The sequence below is a fragment of the Gossypium hirsutum genome, chromosome D08 (genome assembly GCF_007990345.1).
Source record: "Gossypium hirsutum isolate 1008001.06 chromosome D08, Gossypium_hirsutum_v2.1, whole genome shotgun sequence".
NCBI classification, from domain to species: Eukaryota; Viridiplantae; Streptophyta; class Magnoliopsida; order Malvales; family Malvaceae; genus Gossypium; species Gossypium hirsutum.
In genome coordinates, this window is record NC_053444.1 from 56473448 (window position 1) to 56496579 (window position 23132).

Consider the following 23132-nt stretch of genomic DNA (forward strand, 5'->3'; position numbering starts at 1 on the left):
TTCGGGTGTTGGTCTCTGATGTCCTACCGATGGCTGAGGTCCTGCATTTGCTGCGGATTCTCCACAACTCGTATGAGCAGCATCATGTAGCTAACATTTCGATCCATAACTCGTATGAGCAAGCCTATTTGACAGCTTGTGTGAACGTTATTGAAAAGGACATGATTACTTGAAAAGGCACACTATGTGTGAGCATTCCTGAGTATTCGGTGTTATTCTATATGGTTCAACGGGCAAGTAAAGGTTAATAGAAAGACATGAATACAAAGTAATTATTGTTAATGATCTTATGAAATGGTAAATTTGGTACTTGAAAAAGGATGGGAAAGATTACTAATCAATCATGTGAGAAAGATGAAGGAATCAACTTCATTTCATGATATATGTCATGTTATTTGATGTTATATTTTTAAACTCTCAACTAATGATGTGGATTGTTGTGAATAGGAAAGTCAAGTACTTATATGATTTAATGAGCATGATTGAATGATTGAATGTTGAGGAACGGTAAGTTTAAGTTTCTCTTATACGAGCTTACTAAGCACTAGTTGCTTACGTAGTTGTTTTCCTCTTTTTTGTAGATCATTGGAAGTTCGATCGGTTGGAACATTATCGGACTCCTATCACACTATCCAATAATCAATTTGGTAGTTTTTGAATAATTTGGCTAAGGTTATAAATGACATGTATAAGGCTTAATGTAATAGGTGTTGTGATTAATGTTATTTAGTCCACTTGGTTTAGTTTTGTCTTTGAATATATGTTTTTTGGATTTGAAATGCTTAGTATGAATATGCCTTTGGTCACTTTTGGTTGATATGTAAATATATGACTTGAGGTATGGCCATATGTGATTGAAATAGATGAATGGTTTGTGAATGTGATGATGTAAGTTTAGGTTATAATGTGAGTTGAAGTTGGCATGAATTGAGGTGCCTTTAAATGGTATATTGGTTAGAATTTATAGGTTGATTGATTTGGTATGTTTTATGTGTGTTTAATGAGTATTTTGGTCAATTGAATGCATGTGTAAATGGTGTAACTTGTTGGGCAAGGGTTGGTATAGAAATGGCTTGTTTTATGGGCTATTTTGGTAGCACACGGCCTGGGACATGGGCTATTGCACGACCGTGTGTCACACATAGTTACCTCACACGGCTGTGTGACATTTATATTTTAGGTATAAGTTTTACATGGTCTGAGACAGGATTTATAACATGGCAATGTGTCTCAAAACAATTTGTTACACGGTCTAGCACACAACCTGCGACATAGTCGTGTGACCCAACTTCAAATATACACACGGTTTGGCACACGGTCTGCAACACAACTGTGTAGTCCTATTTCGAATACCCACACGGCCGGATACACGGGCTGAGACACGGGCGTGTGTCTCTACTTCTAAGGTCCACACGATTTGGGCTATGTCACACGGCCGTGTGACCTCTGTTTTCCTAATTTTTCATGTTTTTCTCAAAATTTTCTAATTTATTCAAATTTATCCCTAGCTGCTTTTAAATTGTTTGTAGGACCTCGAAAGCTCAATTTAAGGCCCAAACATGTGGCTATGATTAGAATGAATGATTGGAAGTTGTACTTAAGCTGAATTATTTAGAAAATAATGAGAGGGAAGGAACTCGAACACTGATCAACAAGGACAGCTCCACAACTACTCGATCGCTAAAAAAAATCAGACATGATCATTGTCGATTCATTAACCCAATTTCTACTAACCTAGTTTTTGGGATGTGACAAAGAGAGGATGCAAAGTCCCTAAAAATCAATAAAAGAGAACAATCTTCCCTAAAATATTTTAAATTTAGAAAATGAAAACTTGAAGATTATCCTCACAATGCTCATTTAAAATAATTCAATTTTGCAAGAGGAAAAGAGTATAAGTCCAAATGACCTTGGAGACAATATGGTGAGTACACCCTATTGAAATCAAGTAAAAAATTCGGGAAAACTAGATCCTTTTCCTCTAATAAAACCAAGCCTAAGGAAAAACTCTTCTCAAAGGTGTAAGTTTCACCATCAAGGAATGTGTCTCCCTCAAAGATGCAGTTGAAAGTGCAATACAAATAGGCCAATTAACCTAATTTGTAGATGGGAAAGCCCATGGTAGGTTACATCATAAAAGCGATAGGCAAAAGCACTCTAAGACAAAGGGAAAATAACTCGTAAGGGGAGTGATCCATGTGATAGTGGGGGGAGTAGACAAGGCAACCTTCTCCCACAAATGGAAAGTTAATCCCAGGAATGTTTACTCCATAAACACAACAACAAAAAGAGTTCACCCTCCCAATGATTGAAAGATAACTTTTGAAAATAAGGATTTAGCTACAGTCCTAAATGATACAACTAATGACCCTCTAGGGGTAACAACTCAGATTGGGAACTATGATGTTGAATGAATATTGATTGATAGTGGATGTGCAGTAGAAGTATTGCACTGGAAAACTTTTCAGAAGTTAAACCTCTCGGAGTCGTAGTTAGGAAAAGCAAGCCTTATATATGGTTTTGCAAACCAACCCTTCGAAGTGAAAGGATCTATTACCCTCCTGGTCACTCTAAGGAAGGAGATTGCACAGTAACAGTCAAAGTTGGGTCTTAGTAGTTAACCAACCATTTGCATTCAATGCCATTTTGGAAGGCTTTTAATGGGAAAAGCTAAGTTGATTTTGCCGACATTCAACTTGACCATCAAATTCCCAACTCCTCGTGGAACAGGTTAAATGAAAGTGAATTAGCAAACTACTAGGCATAAAATCTTTCACCAAGATCAAGAACCAAAATTAACACTTGAGATCAAATCTTTCACCATCATTGAAATGACGAAACTAAAAGAAGTTAACCAAATCAATCATAATTAATCATGAAACCAAATCAATCATAATTAATCATGAATTAAAATTCAAATTAATATAAACATAAACATAAACATAAATCTAAATTTTGTTTGATAAATCCAAGATCAATAACCATAATTAATGTTGAAATCAAATCTTTAGTCATCCTAAAAAAGATAGAAATAAAACAAGTTAATTAAATCAATCATAATTAACCATGAATTAAAATTAAAATTTCTAGCAAAATAAATCTGAAGACTTAAAAGTCTTGGAGTAATTGAGCAGTAAGAGGCATTGAGATATCAGAGGTCCCAGCTATGAATCCTCATTCTAGCACCGATATGTGAACAAAGAAAAGATAGTATTTTATTAATCAATAAGATATTTATGATGTTTCTCTAAAGCCTATACTTATAAACATAGAAAATATAAAGTATATAAAATTTTACTACTAATAAAGAGTTATTTTTATTAATATGTAAAAAGAAAAAGAAAAGTTGTAAATAATTTTTAATTGAATTTAAATAATAATAGTAGCATAGATAAAACATATAATTATGGCATCATGACTTATTAAGCCCTCCAATTTTTTTAAAAAATCATTTTAGTTTTTCAACTAATTTTTCACTTCTTTTAACCCTTAAACTTGTAATTTTTGTCAAATCACCCAAAATAGATGGAAAAAAGTTAGTTTGTTGACTTAGTTGATTGCATACAAGTGGATTGATACGTGAATGATATGTCGACATTTAATTAATTTTTTAAAATTTTAAAAAATATTAAATATATTTTTATAGTTTTGAAATATTTTTTAAAAATACTTAATATAATTAATATTCTTTTAGAAATTTTAAAAAAATTAGAAATTTTTAAAAAAATAATTAAATGTTGATTGAAGTAACAATCCACGCATTAATAAAGTTAAAAAAAGTTAAATTTTTAAAAAAATGGATCACTAAATGAAAGGTTTTAAAAATAAAATAGATAACCAAATAATGTCATTATGCCTTAGTTTTTATATTTTCTTTAATTATCCTTACTGATAACTAAATACATAATGATAGTTTAACCTTACGAATTCTTCTGGATGTGTTTATAAATCACGTTTCTGCGCATCGTCTCCGGTGCTGGAGCTTGCTGTCCACTACGAACCGGACCCCTACCTTACCTTTATCTCTTGCCCTCTTTCCCCTCTTTCCAAACCCTACACATCCAATTTTGATTTCATCCCCTCTCTCTCTCTCTCTCTTTTTTTTTTCTTAATCTCGATTTGCTCCGCTGAGCTCATCTAATCGGTGATCGAATACAATTGATCTTTAATTATGCGATTCTTTAGAAGAATAGCGGGGCTGCTGGGCCTTGCCAGAGACGATGGCCAGGAAGTGAAAGACCAAGAAAATGACCCTCAAAACAATTCCCAAACACCCAACAACCCTCCCGTTTTCCAAGAAACTGGGCTTCCTCGTAGGGGCTTTAGCGTCCCTGTTCAGGTCGCTGCCGCTCGTCCCCATCCTGCTCCTCTCCTCCTCCCCTGCTCTTCCTCTGACGGCGGCGTCCAGGTCCTTCTCAATTTCTCTCTTTCCCTTTAATTTTTTTAACGAATTTTGTAATATGGGTTCTTCATGTATCGTTGATTGTTATAATGTTAAATGTAGTTACTTTTTGTTATGAGATGACTTCTAGGTAATAAAATTAGAAAACATTAAGGTGATTTTATGCTTAAGAGATTAATTATTGCTTGTCCTATTTAGCGTGGTTAAAAGAAGAACGCAATGTTCAAAGTAATTATTAGTAGTTTGGGATTAAGACCAGATAGAACAAATCACTGAACATAGAAAGGGAGAAAGTATCTCTGAGTTGTGTAATTTGGTTCTAAATAGCTTGAGGCTAGCTGGCATTTGAAGATTTACTATAACCTTTTCCCTTGGTATGTTGGATATACAGAATCTTTGATGTCATTGACTACAGGAACTATGTGCTAGAGGGCGTTTTTCAGGCAACATCATCTTCTTCCCGTATGAACACATATGATAATGTGCTGAAATTGAATGCAAAGTGGGCTATAAAAATGTTTTATTGCTGCTGTTTCCTTTCTGATCATGCACGCTACCACAGTTAGACTCCCAATCTTGGATTTAGTGGCAAACCTAGATCACATTGTAGTTAAATCGTGCAATCCCCCTTTCTTCTCAGGGTCTGTTCTGGATTTCGTTTATGTCGCTAACTTCTGCTTCTATTGTTAAAATTGTCCACTGCTGATATTGCACGTGTCTTATGGTTATCAAGCTCCCTTATAATTTTCTATTTTAAATTTTTTATCCATTTCTGGTGTTATGTTGATATTGTTCTTGTTTGAAGCTATTTTCAAATGAAGATTCCAGAATTTTGTTTAACGGTTGCTTTTTGTGACTTTTTAACTTGGTAGAATCCATTAGTCAAGTATAATGGAAGGATAATGGATTCTCTTTTTTTGTTTGCGTTCCATCGAGTGTATGATGTGTTATCTGAATTCTGCAGCATGCATTTCCAATCAACGTTGCTGTACTTTAGTGTCAATGAAATTAATTGACCTGTATGATTGCTGTTGAAGTTAATGAACTTATGGAGTTGAGTGTTAGCTGTGTATATAAAGCAGGCAATAAGATCCAGATGTAAAGGATTGGCCTAAGATCCAGATATAGTTGATGGTTTGATGCTCATTGCAGGAAGATGCATTCTAGTTCATGTTATATTTAGGTTTAATTATGGTAGTGCATGTAATACATTCCTCGTCTTTGACTTGCATTTTTACCATCAATCCTTTTTCATCTTTTTTATTTTCTTTAAATTTACGTTCTTTCCCTTATTTTTTAACATTGGATTATTCTTTCCCTTTTCTCTTTGAACTTGGGATTGACTTTCATTTCTTCCCCTCAGATCCTGTGAATCCTGTTACAATTGACCAACTAAATAAAAGGGAATGCTTCCTCCAATCTTACTGAAAACTTGTGTGTTGTCTTGCTTTTTGAAGAACTTATATATCAATTTGTACCAAGATCTTCTGTGTTTGGGGATGAAGGCTGATCTCCACAGTTGTTTTTAATCCTATTGAATAGATATGGTGCCATGTAGCGACATGTCTTTAACAGTTCAAGTACATGCAAACTGATTTGTTCTGTCTCTATTGTCTTCTTCTTAAGACGACAGAGGCTCCTCTATTTTGATGATAGCTAGATGTGTCATAAGCAGTACTTGAGAGAAAACTAACATTACTACCTTGGAAGACTTGAGCGATTGTCTGTTTGAACCATGATTTGCTTAATATGACAATAATAGAGGAGTTGTGTATTTATACATGCTGACATGTAAATTGAGTTGCTAAGATCAATCATGTTTGAAGTAAACAGATAGTTCGTATCCAGTTTCAGCAAGGAATAAAAGGAGTAATGTATGCTGTGTTAGGCCCAAAAGAATGAATCTAGTTTAGGCACGCATTCCCATGCTCGTTTGTTTTCTGAAGTGAACATGTTAAGCATATCCCTTCTTATTTTAAGCTGAGAGGTCAATATGTGACATGTTAAGCACCCCCACCTTTTTGCCCTCTACATTCTACACTATATTCATTAGGTTATTCATGAAGCCTGTATTGATTTTTCGGATGCAGGGTCTGAAATGGTATGCAAAGCGTCTTAGGATAGATGAAGATGGAGACGTAGCGGATGAGTTCTTGGATGAAGTTTTGCCACAAACATCAGGGTCAGCTAATGCAGAAAATGAGAAGGCATTCCCCAAGTTCCAAGTGAAGTATAATACGAGAGCAGCCAATGTGAAGACCCAAGTCATGTCACATGATGGTAAAATCCAGCAGTGTGTAGAGTACCAAGGAAGATTACAGTGGATATGATTGTTGGTTTATTTTTCTTTGTCAAGTCTTGCATCAAATGCGTGCGTAGTACCAATCAACTTCTTTTGATTATATTTTTTTCCCTTTGGTTCTCAACTTCTGTACTAATGGTAATAAGCTTCATTTCACTGTATAAGTATCATGTACGTAAGGTGGTTTCTAAAGAGGATATTGGCTAGAAACACTAGATGAAGGCATTTGTATAAGTGGTTTGTTGAATGATCTAATATATTATATATATATTCTCATTTAATTACTTTGTTGAGACTATTATAGGGAAAAAAAAGAAAAGAAAAGATGGATGAGTGTTTGAATTACTATTACAGATAAACGTCATAAGTGGGACAGCAAATGAAACAAGAGGCTAAAACACAGATAGTGTTGCCATGGCCATGAGAGTGGTCAACCTGATTAATACTTGTGATGGCCGTGAGTTGGGGGATGCGCTGTATGATGATAGGGAGGAGCGGTGGTTTCATCCCTATCAACTGTTGGGTCATGATCAAGGTCATAGCCATAGCCATGGAGATATTGGGGTTGTTTAGCCCTCATTTTCTCCTGTATATGCTTGACCTTATCCTGATGCAACTCCATCTTTGCTCGAGCTTCCTTGGCTTTTTTACGCTCATGAGCCAACTCCTTCTGTTCTTCCGTAGAAGCCGATGCTTTCTCCAACTGCAATCCAATTAATTAAATACCATAAAACACACTACCTTCATTCTTTATTTCTTTTATGGTGAAAAATAAGGAAAGAGGAAGCTACGTACCTTTTCTTCAAGTTGAGCTTTGCCGATGTTGACATGCTCCTTGGCGCTACTGGCCATGTTGCTAATCTTCTCCTTCATTGTGTGCATCGTTTTTCTCGATCAAACTTAGCTGTAAACGGTAACGATTGAAATCTGATGCACTTTCCTTCGGTTTTTCTCCGTTAATATAGTAATCATCACGAAATTATAACCAGCAGCCATCTTTATGAACAAAAACGTTCAAGTTGCCACGTTGAAGTTTTAGCCACGAGTCATGCATGCAGTGCCGTGGAGTTTTGCCACGTTGGACCTCCAGCTACCTATCTATATCTTTCTAACGAGTTGTTGATAAAAATAAAACATAATATATAAGATAAACATCAACCTAGAGAGAGCAGTCAGAGTATAGTTGAAAGAATCCACGATAATTTCGAGCAGTTGAGCTGATAATTTAGCATCACGAGTATTTAATCTTTATGGGGAAACGTAACAAGGAATCTCGTACCAACACGGTCGGAACCTGTTTTGGTAATAAACCACAATAATGGCTTAATAACTTTTTTTAGCTATTCAATTTTACAAAAAAAAAATATTTTTGCAGCCTTAAATTTACGTTTTTTTTTAATTATAATTTTTTAATATCATTTAAATTTTTAAAAACAATTAAATGCTTATGTGTTATCTACGTGACAATCTACATGTATTCTACATCAGCAAAGTTAATTACCATTTAATTTTTTCATCTATTTTGAGTTGATTTAACAAAAAAAAAAACAAATTCAAAGGTTAAAAGAAGCAAAAAAAAAAAAAACTTTTTTGTAAAGTCAGAAGGTTATGTCAATTAATTTTAATTTTAATTTTCACTTCATGCAAATTTTGCATTTTGGTTGTTACTAATTATATTGGCGTGTCTTGGTCTATACCGGTGCATATTAATTCTTGATATAAAATTTTAATATTTTCAACTATTTATTAAAAATATTTTTATCTCATTGTTATTATCTTTTATAATTAATTTTAGAAATAAAATATAATCTATTGAACATAATAAGTAATTTTAAAATTAATATGTTCATATAAATATATTTGTGTACGTATTTGAGCATGTATATATTATTATTTAAAATTTTGATTTAGTGTCATTAGGGATGATAAAAATCGAACTGATTGATGGATTTCGAATTGGTTCGCTTCAAATGGAACAAATTTATTTTTGAAAAGTTGATGCGGGGTGGGATAAGGTAGATTTTTTTTTTTTGGATAGTGGGTATGGAGTGATTATGATAATTACTTACCTCGCTCCTCCCAGCACTATATAAAATTATCATTTTACCCTTGTATATATAACTATTAAAAGGGTAAAAATTTAATAATGTGTTGTAGAAAGAATTCATATATTTTATGTATAAATATCCACTCGCCTTTAAAACGATTGAAAATATTAAAGATAAGTAGTAAAAATTAAATTGAAATAAAGCGGATAGAGATGGATGCATCCAACATCCATGGAGATGGTAGTGGCTTTCAATATGATATATTTGTAATGGAGTAGGATGAATGGTTAAGTAGAGCATGCTAACTATGGAGTGATGGTGGATTTAGTAAAAGCCTAAGTGTCACCCTCAACTAGATCCTAACTCGACTGTGGTAGAGAATATTTTTATCTTTTTACATATAATTTAGAAAAATACTTTCAAATGATGAGATTTATAACGAAGAGCTTAAAATCTTCATTACTTCAACTTTGTCATTTCAATAGAAGTCACATTTGGCATTTATTATTATTATTTTTTATAGATTTGTTACATAATTATTTTTTTTCCACATCGTGAGTATACCATAATCTAGTATATATTAAGCACTTAATTAAGTCGGTGTTACGAGTCAACTGGAACCAACTTAGTTGAATAATAACGAAAATCCTTTACTTTATAAAGTAAATTACATTATTTTTAAAGTTGTTATTGTTATTTTATATCTTTTATATAGAGAAATAAAGAAAATATACATACACCATAACCTTTATAAAGTTTAATATTTATGAAGGTCTCATTATTTATACCAATTTTTTATAAATATATTTTTTTTACATAATTCAATTTTTCATGTCCCATAATTTAAATTATAATATGTATTAAAAATATTAAAAAAGTTAAACCGTACATCAAAACACATAATACCAAAAGAACTATACATTTGCCAGTATAGCAGAAACTACCTTAGAACATAATCTTATGTTGAACAAAAAATTTATACCTTGCTATAGATTAGTAGGTGCCAAAAAAATTTGAAAGCTACAATCCCTTTAATTCCAACTTGACTTTCAACCCAATTAATTTTAAAAAAAAAAAAACTTAAATGTTAAACGAAAATTCTATATGGTCTCCAAAATTCAATGTATTTGGTACAACCTGAATGACATTGAAACAGTTGTTTGAACCTTTAGAGCATTGACAATTAAGTAGGAAAAAAGGAAAAAAAGTACTAGAGATAAACTTCAATGCCGTGTATTTAATGCCACTCATACATAGCTGATAGCACTGTAAATGAAAATGAAGTTTATCTTATCATATGATAAACGATTGTTCAACTTTAAAAACAAAAAACAGAAAGTCAAAAACTGCTTATTCAGTAACAGGCCACGCAAGCAAAAAAGGAAAAGAAAGGGCAACTCTATACAATGCAAGGATTTGATTTCCTCTATGTTGCTGAGGGGTGCAATGGAAGAGGATATTTGTAATATGCAAAACCAAAGTTGTAAACTAGTATTTTTTTCTCAACTGTGAAGTTAAATTTAGGTGTTGTTCAACTTCTGTTCTGCTGCACCACTTGCTGATCCCTGCATCATTCAATGAAACAAATTTCAAACAGACGCAAGATGAACTAACTGTGTAATCCCTTTGTATGGTTATTAAACAGTTAACTGACCCCAGCTGATGTGACAAAATTGCAAACTGCACATTTTACAGATCTTGCTCCATACTGGTACATTAGTAGCATCCTGCAGTTCCCACAATTTACATGTGCCACCTGATTTGCTGTAAAAACTGGAAGCTTAATCTACCAGATTTACGAACCCACATTGTTGAATTTAGGGAACATCATAACTTGTTAGGCATACCTTCCAAGGCCAAATTGACAGTGTGACAGCATGAACATTGAACACTTGTGGCTCCACGAATGTACATCAATAAGGTATGGCAGCCTCCACAAACTATCTGGGCCATTTCTGTGCCTGTAATTTCTAACTTTCGATTAACATTTTTTTCGTTTGACAGATATAAGAATAACTTAAAACAGAAGAAAGATTCAGGGTATGAAGTGAATAGCAGATGATGTACCAGGAGGTGGTACAGCTGTTATTGCATTGCAAACAGCACAACACACAGAGGTTGCTCCAGCTGGATACATTAATAGATTTCGGCATCCAGAACATACAAGCTGGCTTTGAGCCCCTGCTCACATAGATTTGGCTACAATATCAGTTGATAATGGATAAAAAAACATAGTAACTTTTGTTGATTTAGAAAGATAGGTTCATATTATGATGAGACCAAGCTTGTCAGAAAGCAAACTAGTGTTTGAAAACTAAACTTGAACCATTCATTTATACCCTAATGCACTACTCATATCCTGGCAACATGCACATCAGAAAAGGGAAAGCAGCAACCTAAACCGTTCATCAGTAACTGCAGATATTCTTCCATAGTTCAGATATCAATAAATCTATTTAGATTTGCTATTCCTATGGCTTTAGCTGTTGCAGCTAATCAAAGTTTCTTAAGAAGGTCATTCTTTCATCACAGCAACTAAACAATAATAGAATTCACACAGTTTCAAGATAAATCTGTTGCAGGGAAGAACAAGATACCATTCGCAGGAGGAGTATATGACCCTGAAGGTGTTGGATATGGAGCAAGAGGAACTGGCATTGTAAAATCAGGCAGAGGGTAAAGTCCCTTTTGGGGGATCCTAATAGTTCACTGCCTTCTAAACAGATAGCACCAATCCTTCTCCCATTCTTACCATGTCCACAAAAAGTAAGAAACAAGAAATTTAGAAACTGCAAAAACTCAGAAAGTGGAATCAGAATGGACTATAATGAAGATTAAAACAGTTGCCAATGAAACAGAAAGGGAAATGATGGGAAAGGAGTGTATGTATAACAACAAAATACTTGGTTCCCAATTTGGAAACTTTCTTAGAGAACCATACAAGATGATGATAAAATGGATGTATGCAAACAAAAATAGAAAGCTTGAGAGCACTTGATAAACAAAGAAATTTATTTGAAGCCTTACGAAGTGAGGCAAGCACATACCTAATCAATTTGCATATGAAATGGAGAGAGAGATAGAGAGAGAGAGAGAGAGAGAGAGAAGATTAAGTTTAGAATGGACAAAGATAAGAGAAAGTAGAAGTTGTTAAAATACGTTTCCTTTTTCAACTATTTTCCTTATCGGTTCATCTTAGGGGGTAATTGTCAACTGAATCCTTTCAGTTTCTCCTTATCAACAGATTAAAGAAAAGAAACTGACTTTCTCTCCTTTTGGTGAAATTAAGAAGTTGGTGTCAAAGGAGATTTCTATCGTTTGCTTTAACAGTTCGGATCGATGAAAATTGCTTTTCTTTTGGTCCTGAAAAATTTGGTGAGAAAATTATCTCAGGGTTATCGCATGCCATCGACTTTATAGAAAGTTAAAAGTTATATTTACAGATCATTCACTAAATGATATAGTGATTGATAGAATGTTAATAAATACTCAGCCAACAGAATGACTGAATATAAGGCAATGAAAACTATCTTTCACTTTCACCTTTGCTTACTCATTTAATCCCATAAAAGATTAACTTGCATGGTAACTGGTGATGGGTAAACTTCCTTTTCTATTGGTGGTACATCAATATCAACTTTGGGGCAGAAAGCCAGAAACTCTGAACCCCACACCCCTACCCCCCTCTCTCTCAATTGTAGCTTTGCTTTTTAGTGTAAAACATAGCATGCGCGTGAGTGTTGCACTCAGCCACACGCCCCTTTCTCATGGGAAAATAGCAAGTTAATGAGGAACCATTTCCATTTGTCAAAATGATCATTCTTGGGCTCTTCTTTTATATTTATTTGCAGAACCATAACTTTTTATTTTATTTTTGCTGGTGGTCCTGTTTCCCCTTGCATTATTATAGTTGAGCTTTGGGGGAGTGAATGTGACTGAACCTTGTGACTTTGTTGTGCGTATCTGCTATTATTTTCATTTTCAGCTACATGTAATTAATACTGGCTGGTTTTAGGGCCAATGAAAAGCTTAATTCCCGTCTCTCTCTGTTTGCTTCAATATAGTTGGATATCCTAAGTTAAATCACTATCATAACACATAAATGAAAAAAAAAAGGGAGAAAAGAAGAAAAAGATGGCCAAGTGATCATGTCCCTTTTATCACACAACATTTTAGTTGTGTATTGAAATAGAAAGTTCATTATTCTTTAGCAAATCAGGGCTAACTTCTTTTTTTTTTTTCTTGTTCTTGTAGACTAAACTGATTTGTAGGAATGAAGAGCAGCAAATGCATGAACAAAGAACAATCTGTGTATTGAGAAATAAAAAAGAAGTGAAAAGTGGAAAATGATATTGGACTATACAAATAAGACACAAAAGAAAAGAGAGGAAAGACAAAAGACTTTATTGTCTGAACAAGAGTTGTCCGTGGAAGTATGGGCAAGAGTTCTTACAAGAACTGGAAGTCTCTCTCCAGAGAACCATAACAGGTCCATAGATAAGCATGCTACGACACAAGGGGACCGCTCTGTTGTACTTTTCTTGACTTTTCTCCACATTTGAAATTGGATATTCTAACCATCAATAATTTAAGTTCTTTAACAAGCCAATAAAGGTTTAATCGAGTATAGTCCGAATAGTGGTAAAATTAAGTTTAATTCAAAATTTATGACTTAATACTTAACTCCACTTTATTTGAATAATATTTCCTAAACTTCAGTTTCACTTAAATTATAATTGAGTTATTCGAACTTGAACTTGAATTTAATACTTAAAAACTTATTAGTAGAGGGAGGAATACAAAGTTAAAAGGAAAATTAGTAACAAGAAGAGTAAACTATAATTGGTATGACACACATCCACCTCTTATTAATGGTAGTGTTGGGGATCGATTTATATAAACAACGAGATAGCAAAAGTAAAGAAGAACGAATACAAATATTTATGTGGAAAAATTTATTCAAAAATGATAAAAAAAAACCATGGGCAAAGAAGACTTCACTTTATAAGAAAATAAACGAAGAGCATAAGATGATAAAATAACCTAAATGAGCAAAACCCAAAATTTGAATACAAAGCTCTCTCAAAAATACTCACAAAACTCTTCATCAAATTTCACATTAGAGATATTCTGTCAACCTCTAAACAAGGTTGCAAAGACCCTTTTAAATAGGCTAATACTAAAGTCTTAATATGATTAAAATATTCTTAGACTAATCAAGTTGAATATACGTTACCATGTCGTGACGTGGCATATTGTCTCGTTGGGACGTCGTTCGTTGCGATGTTGTGTTCCTCCTCGTTGTGATGTCAGTTCTATTTCTTCTCTGATTTACTCAAAAAATGCGAGGCGAACCCCACATATGGCAAGCAACAGCAAGTAGAGATGCATATGACTTAGTGATTTAGCAAAATATATGATTTTGGAGATTTGGTTTTGAGGGTAAAAGTGAATGTCTAATTTTTGGGAGGAAGTAGTGTGGTAAATAGAAGCAAATTGAAGGGATAGCAAGTGACTAAGTTCTCTTTGCTTCAAATCACCTTTTAATAAAAAATTTCAACTTCACCCCCTGTCGAAATAAAATAAGATTTAAGTTTTAAATCTATATATATAATAGACAAAATAATAATTTAATAATTAAAAATATATTATAAATAAAATGCTTGATTAAACTCGAGCTATTTAAATCTAGTATTAAGATATTCGAACATGTGAGCTTGGAAACTTAAGCTGAGCTTGAGCTCGACTCATTATCGATCAAATCAAATTCAATGTTTTTTAGTCAAAATTATTTTAGTTTTCCTTAAACTTGCTATACTGTGATATTATCTTACCTTGTTTTTTAAATTATCATGCTATTCAATGTTTGCTTTATTAATAGTTGAATACTTGAGTATAATCATAATTAAGTCAAAGGATTAACGAGGAGTGATTCGATGACTAATCCTTTCTTCGTGAAGATTAAAAGTTTTGTTTAAGTATTGTCAAATGGGGAGATTGTTAGTGTTAGTTTTGTCATTCAACTACTACGTTAGTTGTAACTTGGAGCATATCTGAAAATTGGATAAAACTTGCATATTTTTTATGGGCTTTAGTTTGGGTTGAATCATATTTGGGATTTGAATTTGATAACTTTTTTCGCATTGAGGCCTGAATTTTTTTTGTCCAAGTTAGGCTCTACACTTGACAATTGTTTTCACATTGGGGTTTAAATTCTTTTTTTTTCTAAATTAGGTCCTGAACTTGGCAAATGTTTTCACATTGGGACTTCAATTTTTTTTATCCAAGTTAGCCCTTGAAAACTCTAAAGTTCAAGCCTTAATGTGAAAACAATTGTCAAGTTTAGTCCCCAGTATGAGAACATTTGCTATTTTCAAGGCCTAATTTGGATAGAAAAAGTTTAAGCTCTAATATGGAAAAAGTTGCCAAGTCCAGGTCCTACTGTGGAAACAATTGTCAAGTTTATGACCTAACTTGGACAAAAAAAAATCAAACCCCAATATAAGAAAAATTATAAAGCTCAAACCTCAAATAATGATTTAACCCTTTTAAATTTGTAGGCTTTGGTGAATGCTTATGGCTTGTTGTGATTCTATGATTGCTGATATCAATTCAAACAAGGATCAAAATCAAAGTCTGCAATCCAAATTTATTTATTTAAAGGATTAGAGGATGGTGAGTGATTTATATCTCAACCATTATAAAAATAATTGAATATGGATGTCTACGTGAGAGTGCGATTTAATTAATTGTAACTTATCAAGCTATATGCACAACTTATATTAAGTTGGAATATATAGAGGGAGCACTTCAATTTGTTCATTAAGGAACCATCAATTTGAGTGCAAAAGTTGTGAAGTAAACTTAAGTGAGTTACTTATTTTTCATCTAGAAAGTCTTAGAGGAGAGTGAACATGTTTAGAGCATAGGAGTGAGGGTGTTACTGTTGAAAAATCAAGTTCAAAAACACAACAAAAAATAGATTTAAGGAAAAATTAGAGTTTTAATTTTTTTTAAAAAACAAGAACTCTATTGTGTTATATAAAGTAATAAACACTTTATCAAAGTCGTATCTTTATGATTCATTTAGGATGAATACTTCGACTGAGTAGTCTTCTCTGCTATCTTCAAGTTCATGTCTGCCGAGTGTCGGCTCGCTTCAAATCAAAAAGATTTTCACAAAATTACCAGTAGAGCAATTTGTAATTTCACAAAATCTTTGGAAAAGTTAATTTGAAATCAAGTTACTCGGTGGAGTCCCACTAGGAGACTAATTTTTCCATTGCCATCACCAGCGTGACTCCCCCGGCACCCCGAACTTCGTTGTTTTGCCCGAATGGGATTGGTTGGTTCAATTCAAGCTAGTGACAACCCAACCGGTCTAGTCCAGCCATTAGTTGGACCGTCGACCCAATTTCATACATAGGATCCGGTTCAACCAGTTTTTGGGTTGCGGTCTTGAGTTTTTATTCTCAGGTTTAATTTTTGATTTCAGGTCCAATTTTCAAGTTCAATTACCCATTGGGCCAATTGTCTAACTTGAAAATTAATTTTCAAAAATATCATATTTATTTTAATTAATTTGATTAATTTAATTTTATTTGGTCAAAATTAATTTTCTCAAAAATCACTGAGATTTTTCAAATTATTTTTCCAAGAAAATTCTTTAATTAAATTCTCTAGTTGAACAAATTCTCACGGCTATCTAATTTAATTTCATAGCGAATAAATTGACCTCAATTAAATTATTTCCAAAGTCATAAATTTTTTTTCTAATTCAAATGCAGTTCGGTCGAGCTTTTGTTGAGTTAGTGGATGGACCAATCGGACATATATAATTATGCTTGATTAATTGCAACTATAATCAAAAGCATTGTTTTGATAATTCACAATTTACTTAATCATGGAGTTAGTCCACAAGAAGTACCATGATTGTAAACTCCTTATTGTATACTCTATACGAAAGTAATTTATTCAACTATTTTGTTCAATGACATCGCCATGTGTGTGTTAACCTCATATGATATCTTTAATTCCTTTGAGTTAAATCTGCTCACTCCATACAATTTTGTTTTATCTTATTGTCACCATTGCGTCTTCTTAATGATTAATGCAATCACTGTCAACTAATGCATGTGATAAATTACTCATTCAAGAACAAGCAATCTATGACCACATTCCATATTTATCAATCCACACAATGTCAATAAGATGATATCATTAACTCTTTAATCGAGTTATGAATTCCATTGTTACTAGTAAAGTTATGTCATACACAAGTCATATACTCAACATACCGACTATCAGTTTGATCATCTTTAGAGCATAAACATCACTCATATCAAAGCACATGAGTCACATACGCATGGCCAGTGACTAAATTAGGATTTATGTAAGTTACACCATGAACGTCACAAGTGAATTAATTCACAAGTGGACTCAAAATTAATTCAAATTGGGTCCAGTTTAACGTATCATTCTTCTAATAAGTAGTACATTTATGTCTCTACTCGTGGAGTCAATTGCTTTAATAACCAAGACTAGTCATCTCTATAATTGGAAATTTAGACAACACAATAATCCTTTCGAGTATTTGAATCAAATGCTCACTTTAATTCTTTTACGGAATTACGGGCTTATTTAGATTATTTATTGAAGTAAGTTGTATTTCTTGTAATGTAAACATTCTTACAGTTCCCCTTATCATTAGTTTGAACTTAGACAATCAATGAGCTAATATTTGTTTGTCATAATTTCGTTGTGTATGCAAAACATGAGAGATAGAAACACAAAAGATATAATAGTGAAATGTGAAATTAATTTTATTTATTTATTCATCGTTCAAATACATAGAAAATAATTACATGTTTACTACAATATGAATACATTTCCCAACAGTTACTTGGTAAACGAGACTTAAATCACAACTTGTATTAATTGAAGTATAGTGGATCAACTCTCGGGCAAGACTCGCAAACGTAGACAAATTTTAAATTGCGTAAACAAATTCTTGATATTCATATCTATTTTTTACTTGTAATAATCACTTGGTCCCGTTACTAACTTACTATATATCTAAAGTATTTACCTAGCAAAAATCAACCAACTCTCTTGTAACTATAACCTAATAATATATGATGTGTAATTAATATTTCGTAACTAATTAATAGCATAGAGATAAATATAGTAATGTAGACTTTATAGTATATGATTAAAATACTAATAATTTATAGTATACAATTAAAATATTATAAATAAAATAATAGTAAATGACATATAAGATAATTAACATATAAATAATTCATATTTTTAGAAGGAATAAACATAAATTTAGTGTTTATATTTTTGTAAATTCATAATCATATGTACTTATATATCTTTATTATTTTGTGTGTTTTTTTCTATTTTTTCTTGAGATTTTCTGTTTATTTTGTATTTTATTTTTGGGAATTTTATATATTTTTCTGATTTTTAATAATTTTTGAGATTCTTTGAAAAAATTTACTGTATTTTTTATTTTTCACCTACTTTCTGTTTTTTAATTTATTTGAAAAAACAGTAATCAAGAAATTGTTAATAGCCAAGATAAATGATACATGATGGGAAAACTTTAGATACCAAATTGATACAAAAAGTAATAATTGGGCGCAATTAAAAGAAAAATAATACATTAGCCCTATAATTAATAACTTTGCTAAAAACAACAAGAAAGGAAAGGTCTAGATCCAGAAGCAGAGGAATATCCCTCTAGATTATTCTTTTTAAATCGGTAAGAAGAAGTAAAATGAACGAAGGATTTGGCATCTAACCAAGCAAAATAATTTCTATTAAGATTTTTGTATCAATTAATGCATTTTAACAACAGTTCCATAAAAAAAGAACAAATTTTCTTATATTTGTTGTCCTTGAATGTTCTATGATTTTGGGGTGATGGCTCATGGCTGCTTTCAGTGGTGATATCAGTTTTTTTCTCATATTTTGACATTACCATTCGTTGTTCTTAAATAAACATTTGCATCATGGAAAAATCACATACGGCAACATTATGTTATTCCAAGAAGGTATCCCATTGAAATGCTTTGGGGGCTCCTTCATTTCCTTTTTACAACAAATACAAGCAATTAACTGCTCCCAATATCTTGGTTTCTTTTGCATGCAAATCAACCTGTTCCACACTTGCGATGTTCTAAAAGCTGGCTCCCTACCCTGTGGTTTCTATCTTGAGTAACAAGACAATTAATGGAAGGAAGAAGAAAGAAATGGCTTTTTCCAGAAAATTCTTCGCAAACAAGTTTACAACTTTTAAAAAACCAGCCAAGTTGCTGCTGACACCCACTGTTTTTTATTTTCTTTTTTTTTACGTTTTGAAACTTTTCCTGTTTTAGGAAAGCTCATTAATTAGTCAACTTTTGATAATATTAACATTTTTCTCAAAGTTTATGCACAAAAAAAAAAAGTTGTCCTGGGATTTTTAATCAGATTTTAAGGGTTTAGGAAAGTAGAAATTGTGTTTTAATGAGGATTTTTTGAAGGGTTTAGGAGAGTAAAAATTGTGTTTTGACGAGTGCTTAAACTACCTTGGAGACCAAAAAGATCTAACCTTTTTCAGTAGTTAAAGTAAAAAAGTTCATTTATTTAAGAATAGAAGAAACCACATGAAACAACTAAACAAATTCTTTAAAAAGAATAAATATTCCCTTTTTAAAGAATAAATATTCCCTTTTTTTTATGTATATTTGTTCTTGGTGGCTAAATTCTATTCCAACTGTTCACATGTTTTTTCATGCCTCACTCAGTTCCTTTGTACAACAGCAATACATAGGACAGATGCATTTAGAAGCAAAATTTATACTAAAAGTAGAATTTGGATGCTATAGAATAGATGCCAAAAGATTTACAATTGTAGGTTTTTCACCTCACTTGAATCTGAAAACACTTGCAAGCAATCAGGATTTTGAACTTCGCAGAAAAGCTCACCGATCTCACAAATAATTTACAAAGTAATGGAACTGGCATAAAAAAAACACACATCTTGACAAGAAACCAAAACATTTTTGAGATATTTACAAGGGGATAAAAAGAAAAAACTGTAGTAGTAATTCATTGGTTACATGTTGTCGTCCGTATTTGCGGTCCGGAACGGCCAACAAATCGAGCAAATCCTGAACCAAAAACCCTTCTCCTTCTTTGGTGGTGCTGCCTTGGTATCCCTCTTGGCAACAAGATCAGCCATGAACTCAACAACAGCCTAAAGTAGAAAGAAGTTGAATGAGTTAGTAGCTCATAAGAAATCAAACAGGAAAGGTCCCAGCAACTTAAATTTGTAGCCAGATTAGCATTACCTGAGCACCCAATTTGATTACTTCTCTTGGTGGAACTTCCAAGGGAGTCTCATCAGCTCGGAAAACTCTCAATTTCGACAATAATCTGAAAGAATCGGGTAAAACTCTGATCTGGTTGTCACTTATGTCCAACTCTTCAAGCATCTCAAGGTTTCCAATTGATCTTGGTAAGGCTCTTAAATCTGCAAAGTTCTTCCCCAGATTCAATTTTCTGAGACTTACTGCAAAACAGAGGTTCTCAGGAATGAACTCAATCTCGTTGAAGCTTACGTCGAGCTCCTTTAGATTGGAGAGGTTGCCCATTGTTGTCGGCAACCCTTTGAGCCTGTTATAGTGTGCAGTGAGAACCTCCAAGCGTTCAAGCTTCCCAACAGCCTCAGGAAGAGCCTTTATCTGATTAAAATCTAATCTTAGCTCCAAAAATAAGGAGCAATTTCCTATTGTGTATGGAAGTTCTTCAAGCTCATTTGTTTCAACAATCAGTCTCCTCAAAGACGTTAAATTTCCAATTGTCTCAGGCAAATGGGTGAACTCATTTGAACTCAAATCTAGATTCATGAGGTTTATCAAGTTCCCAAAAGTAGCAGGCAGCGACTTTAACCTGTTCGCACGGAGATCAAGCTCTGTTAGATTCATAAGTTCCCCAATCGAATCAGGAAGGTTTATAAGTTGGTTTGAGTGAAGATCAAGCTTTGTCAAGGCTTGAAGGCCACCAATGGAGGGTGGTAGCGCCATGATACGGTTTTCGGATAAGTCCAATTCGCTCACATCCTTTAATTTCCCAATTGATACAGGGAGCCACTCAATCTGGTCCATCAACTTGCCTCTAAGATCAAGAACTATCCCTCCTGTTTTAGCAGTATTTTCTATAAGCGCTGCTGTCTTCATTAGGTTTAGCTTTTCACTGCTATTTTCACCTGCAAATACACCAAAAGCCTTACTTTAAGAATACATTTTCATGGCCTATCAATTATATCTACCTATCTTGCAGACTCATGAATTTTAATCCATAAAAGACATATATATAGCATGATAAAGGAAAAGCACTAGAGCTGGAATTATAATATGATCAGCTTAATTGATGAAATCCAGAAACTTTCCTTTTAAAGAGCCAAATCCCAGCTTCTCAATTCAACCAAGACAAAATATTACTTGAAAATGAATCGTCATCAGAATTCTAGTTTCTTCTATATATACATATTTCATTTTCAGACTCTTAATAGCAGCATAGGAAGAAAAACAATAAGTTGAAATGACCATAATAGCTCCTTTCATTTCATCATATTAAAACATGCAACAATAAGTTGAACTGTGAAAAACACATGAACCTGTTTAAACTATATTCTCAAAATTGAATATATAAGGCACAAAATTTCACAAGAAACTAAAATTCCCAACAAAATAATAAGAAATTTAATGGTTTACCTGAAAAGAAAGAAGCCTTTGAAGAAGAACATCTAACCAAACCCTTTACATCATCTTTATCCAAATCACCATCTTCCTTTCTCTTCACCAAACTGTCATCACTGATAACAGCTTCTCTATCAAATTTCCTTACTTGTTCCCTAAAAGTAGTCACCTTTTCATCTTGGGTATCCCCAGAAACCAGAAAAGAAGCCCTTTGAATCAACCCATCAAACGTCTCAAACATCTTGTCAGCTTCAACCAAGTAAAGGGCCTCTTTTTTTTGTTGGTGGCTTTGAAACAACACCATGGTCTTCCTCACCTGTTGCAGAACGGAGAAGAGTTCCTCAGGGACATCTTCAGGTGGTCGTTCCATTGAGATCTCCTCAAGCTTGATTTTTTCTTCATTTTCTACAGTTTTGAGAACGGATTTGGCTGCTGCAACGTCTTCAATTGAAGGCCTTGGTGGAAGTGATCTGTAAAGTCTCATGATTTCTTGTACCGTTTCTACAAAAGCTGGTGATGGATCTTGCTTTGACATCACCGCCATGGCTATGGTGGTTTTTAGTTTTAGACGAGGAAAAGAGATTGTTTTAGAAAAGTTTATCTTGAGTGTTGGCGAAGGGTCTTTGATCTTCATAATCAAATACTATATGGATTAGACTAATTATTTATAATAGTTGGCTGCCATTTCTGTATTTTCTATACAATTATATTTTCATCATAATGCATATTATTTTCCTAATTATAAAGTTCCCTGGACCTTCGTAAACAATGGGCTAATACGCCTCTCCTCTGTCTACAAGTCTACTTCCGCCTTTACTCCACTATTTCATTTTTTTAGCTTTTTGCTGAATTCCACCTTTGAATTATATTTACTTTCTCACTTCATCACCTAAACTTTTTTTTATGCCAGATTAGTACTTAATTACCCGGTTCAGCCCATTTTCTTAAAAGTGTTAAAAAAATCAGTTGCCACGTGACTCCAATAAGAATATATCATGTGGCACCTTTTAACTAATCACAATTTGTCGCATACACTTAAGTTTATTTGAAATAAAAACATTAACTCACCATTGATCGGTTGTTGATCGACTATTGACTGTCCTTGTGATGCTATTAGAACGCACCACGACACTCTTCTTTTTTATTTTTTAATATCATATATAATATATTATTTAATAATGTAAATAAATCATATATGATATATAAATAACATCTGTTAACGTCAGTCAATGTTCAGTCAATAGTGAGTCAATGTTTTTATTTTAAATAAACTTAAGTGTCACATGACAATTGTGATTGATTGTAAGATGCCACATGACACATTCTTATTGACACCACATGACAAACGGTATTTTAATACCATTACAAAAAACGAATAGAATCAAATAACAAAATGATAATTTAAATACTAATCTAAAAAATTAGATATTAAAATGAAAAAATGAACATAATACAAAAATCAAACTGACCATTATGCTCTTTTTTTTAATAAAAAAATTCAAATCAAAATTCATTAAACAATTCACTCCACACTAATTTCAAATTTAATCTTTAAATTATAGGTTGATTTTATGAATGATAAATTTTAAAAAAAAAACTGCATAAGTAATCATTTCACTTAACCTGTA

The 23132-nt window shown here is 32.8% G+C and overlaps 4 protein-coding genes across 5 annotated transcripts; 1 reads left to right on the forward strand and 3 right to left on the reverse strand.

The window, feature by feature from the left end:
• The first annotated feature begins 3857 nt into the window (after positions 1-3857).
• Positions 3858-6988, forward strand: LOC107933580 (uncharacterized). Its single transcript, XM_016865836.2, has 2 exons — positions 3858-4408; positions 6493-6988. Exons 1-2 carry the CDS (start codon positions 4172-4174, stop codon positions 6730-6732), a joined length of 477 nt encoding a protein of 158 aa, XP_016721325.1. The 5' UTR covers positions 3858-4171; the 3' UTR covers positions 6733-6988.
• Positions 6989-7034: 46 nt separating this feature from the next.
• Positions 7035-7674, reverse strand: LOC107933582 (late embryogenesis abundant protein 6). The gene is made up of 2 exons (XM_016865839.2): positions 7500-7674; positions 7035-7407 (listed from the first exon to the last, which is right to left on the reverse strand). The coding sequence occupies exons 1-2, from the start codon at positions 7584-7586 to the stop codon at positions 7144-7146; spliced, it is 351 nt and encodes a 116-aa protein (XP_016721328.1). The 5' UTR covers positions 7587-7674; the 3' UTR covers positions 7035-7143.
• A 2289-nt stretch (positions 7675-9963) lies between these two features.
• On the reverse strand, positions 9964-12157 carry LOC107933581 (protein LOL1). 2 transcript variants are annotated; one of them, XM_016865837.2, is made up of 6 exons: positions 11800-12157; positions 11350-11499; positions 10820-10933; positions 10600-10713; positions 10407-10516; positions 9964-10317 (listed from the first exon to the last, which is right to left on the reverse strand). In XM_016865837.2, the coding sequence occupies exons 2-6, from the start codon at positions 11408-11410 to the stop codon at positions 10273-10275; spliced, it is 444 nt and encodes a 147-aa protein (XP_016721326.1). In that variant the 5' UTR covers positions 11411-11499; positions 11800-12157; the 3' UTR covers positions 9964-10272. The 2 variants fall into 2 exon arrangements, with proteins under 2 accessions (XP_016721326.1, XP_016721327.1); XM_016865838.2 differs by having other exon boundaries at positions 11350-11541; positions 11800-12024.
• A 7440-nt stretch (positions 12158-19597) lies between these two features.
• On the reverse strand, positions 19598-22267 carry LOC107933584 (plant intracellular Ras-group-related LRR protein 5). Its single transcript, XM_016865840.2, has 3 exons — positions 21520-22267; positions 20095-21011; positions 19598-20000 (listed from the first exon to the last, which is right to left on the reverse strand). Exons 1-3 carry the CDS (start codon positions 22136-22138, stop codon positions 19860-19862), a joined length of 1677 nt encoding a protein of 558 aa, XP_016721329.1. The 5' UTR covers positions 22139-22267; the 3' UTR covers positions 19598-19859.
• Between the last annotated feature and the right edge of the window lie 865 nt (positions 22268-23132).